Source organism: Tachysurus vachellii, chromosome 15, assembly GCF_030014155.1.
Source record: "Tachysurus vachellii isolate PV-2020 chromosome 15, HZAU_Pvac_v1, whole genome shotgun sequence".
NCBI classification, from domain to species: domain Eukaryota; kingdom Metazoa; phylum Chordata; class Actinopteri; order Siluriformes; family Bagridae; genus Tachysurus; species Tachysurus vachellii.
In genome coordinates this window covers 635,564-638,063 of record NC_083474.1, presented here as the reverse complement: position 1 = coordinate 638,063, position 2,500 = coordinate 635,564, and the positions used below count along the sequence as shown (strand labels likewise).

At 38.3% G+C, this 2,500-nt stretch overlaps 1 protein-coding gene across 4 annotated transcripts in view; it reads left to right on the top strand.

Annotated features, from left to right (window-relative positions):
• The first annotated feature begins 767 nt into the window (after positions 1–767).
• Positions 768–2,500, top strand: part of mffa (mitochondrial fission factor a) — a 10,406-nt gene continuing 8,673 nt past the window's right edge. For 2 of the 4 annotated variants that reach the window (XM_060888031.1, XM_060888030.1), the window contains exon 1: positions 2,458–2,500. This exon is cut by the window's right edge and continues 180 nt beyond it. In XM_060888031.1, the coding sequence (XP_060744014.1) occupies positions 2,458–2,500 (43 nt within the window). The other 2 variants (XM_060888027.1, XM_060888029.1) reach the window with 2 other exon arrangements.

Below are 2,500 nucleotides of genomic sequence, written 5' to 3'. Positions count from 1 at the left end.
GTGTTATTTATGTGTGTATTGTATAGTATAGTGTTATTTATGTCTGTATTGTATAGTATAGTGTTATTTGTGTGTATTGTATAGTATAGTGTTATTTATGTCTGTATTGTATAGTATAGTGTTATTTATGTGTGTATTGTATAGTATAGTGTTATTTATGTCTGTATTGTATAGTATAGTGTTATTTATGTCTTGTCTTGTATAGTATAGTGTTATTTATGTCTGTATTGTATAGTATAGTGTTATTTATGTCTGTATTGTATAGTATAGTGTTATTTATGTCTGTATTGTATAGTATAGTGTTATTTATGTCTGTATTGTATAGTATAGTGTTATTTATTTCTGTATTGTATAGTATAGTGTTATTTATGTGTGTATTGTATAGTATAGTGTTATTTATTTCTGTATTGTATAGTATAGTGTTATGTCTGTATTGTATAGTATAGTGTTATTTATTTCTGTACTTTTGAGAGTCACAAACAGCTGGAACCAAATTCCTTGTGTGTGTAAACATCAACACATTTGGCCCATAAACCTGATTCTGATTCTGATTAAAAAATAATGTATTCTTTACTATTAAAACAAGCAAACATGCAATACATACAATACATTTATTTAATTTGTCAATTTCATTTTATTTTTATTATATGTACATAAATTAACTGATTTAACGAATTGTGTATTCAATGTATTTTAAAAATCTGCTGTGAAAAGCTGAGGACTTTTAAGGACTTTTGTTGAAAGTGAAGACTTTTATTTTGTAAAATATTTTTGCCGGTTGTTTGTGTGAGGTGTTTCTCGTCTCTCTCTAATGGAGCTCTCTGTGTGAGCTTCAGTCCGACTTTAGACGTTTTATTGCTTTATCAGATGAATCCAGCTTTGGAGAAGGTGATTTTATTTCACGGACTTTGTCCCTGAAGTGATTATAGATGTCAGCGGGAGCTTTTATTTAGCTGTCACCGCGCGCGAGACTCACTTCCTCCATTTTGGGTGGAATTATGATTGTTGTTATTTAGTGTGCGCGTGCAGTCCGGCGGGTCCACGAGCGCTTTCACTTATGACGTCATGTTTACTTCATGTACCGTGCTAACGTTAGCATAAGCGGCTAACGGACTGGAGAAGGCGGAAACACCCTGAGGGAAAAAGTCTGTTATTTATATTCAGTTTATTTTATAGGGAATTTGTCGTTATATTGAGACACCACAGGTTTGTTGACGTGTAAACATCAGCTTCACTTCCTCTTCCTGAACATTTATTACTCTTTTATATATTTATATTAAAGTCTACAAGGTGTTTATTGTAGATCTATGTAAAGTATGTGTGTTAAAATATAATAACACTAATTAAGGAATAATGTGACTTTTATAACAATGTTTAATAATGTTGTAGACGAGAGAATGTTTTCTGTTGTGTCATTTTAATGAATGATGTAGTGGAGACTTAGTGGAGACATAAAGGAGATGTAGTGTAGACTTGGTGGAGCTGTAGTGGAGACGTAGTGTAGATGGAGTGTAGACTTGGTGTAGATGGAGTGTAGACTTGGTGTAGATGGAGTGTAGACTTGGTGTAGATGGAGTGTAGACTTGGTGTCGATGGAGTGGAGATGTGGTGGAGACGTAGTGGGGTTGTGGTGGAGATGTGGTGAAGATGTGGTGGAGACGTAGTGGAGATGGAGTATAGACTTGGTATAGACTTGGAGTAGATGTGGTGGACACATAGTGGAGATGTTGTGGAGACGTAGTGGGGTTGTGGTGGAGACATAGTGAAGATGTTGTGGAGACGTAGTGGGGTTGTGGTGGAGACGTAGTGGGGATGTTGTGGAGACGTAGTGGAGATGGAGTATAGACTTGGAGTAGATGTGGTGGACACATAGTGGAGATGTCGTGGAGACGTAGTGGGGTTGTGGTGGAGATGTGGTGGAGACGTAGTTTGGTTGTGGTGGACACGTAGTGGAGATGTGGTGGAGACGTAGTGGGGTTGTGGTGGAGACGTAGTGGAGATGGAGTATAGACTTGGAGTAGATGTGGTGGAGACATAGTGAAGATGTGGAGACGTAGTGAAGATGTGGTGGAGACGTAGTGGGGTTGTGGTGGAGACGTAGTGGAGATGTTGTGGTGGAGACGTAGTGGAGATTTAGTGGAGACATGGTGGAGATGCTGGTGCAAAAACAGGACTGAAAGAAACCGACTCAGCTAGAACAGGTTGTAGTGAGTGTGAAGTTGAAGCTGAGTGTACAGATGAGGAGGCGAGAGCTGTTCAGACTATAAGATTAATGCACCGCTGCATCGCTCTCTGTATGTAGAGATGAAGCCAGAGATAAAAATCAGTGCTTCAGTCAACCTGCATTTTGTGTTTAATGTACAAAACTGTCACCCAAAATGAAAATGCAGCAAATCTGAGTGATGTGTTCATGAAAAACTAATAATCACGTCCCGGTTTAAATGAAATTCCCTGCAGATGAACGGAGCGGCGTTTCCGTCTCCCACAGCCGAAATGGCCG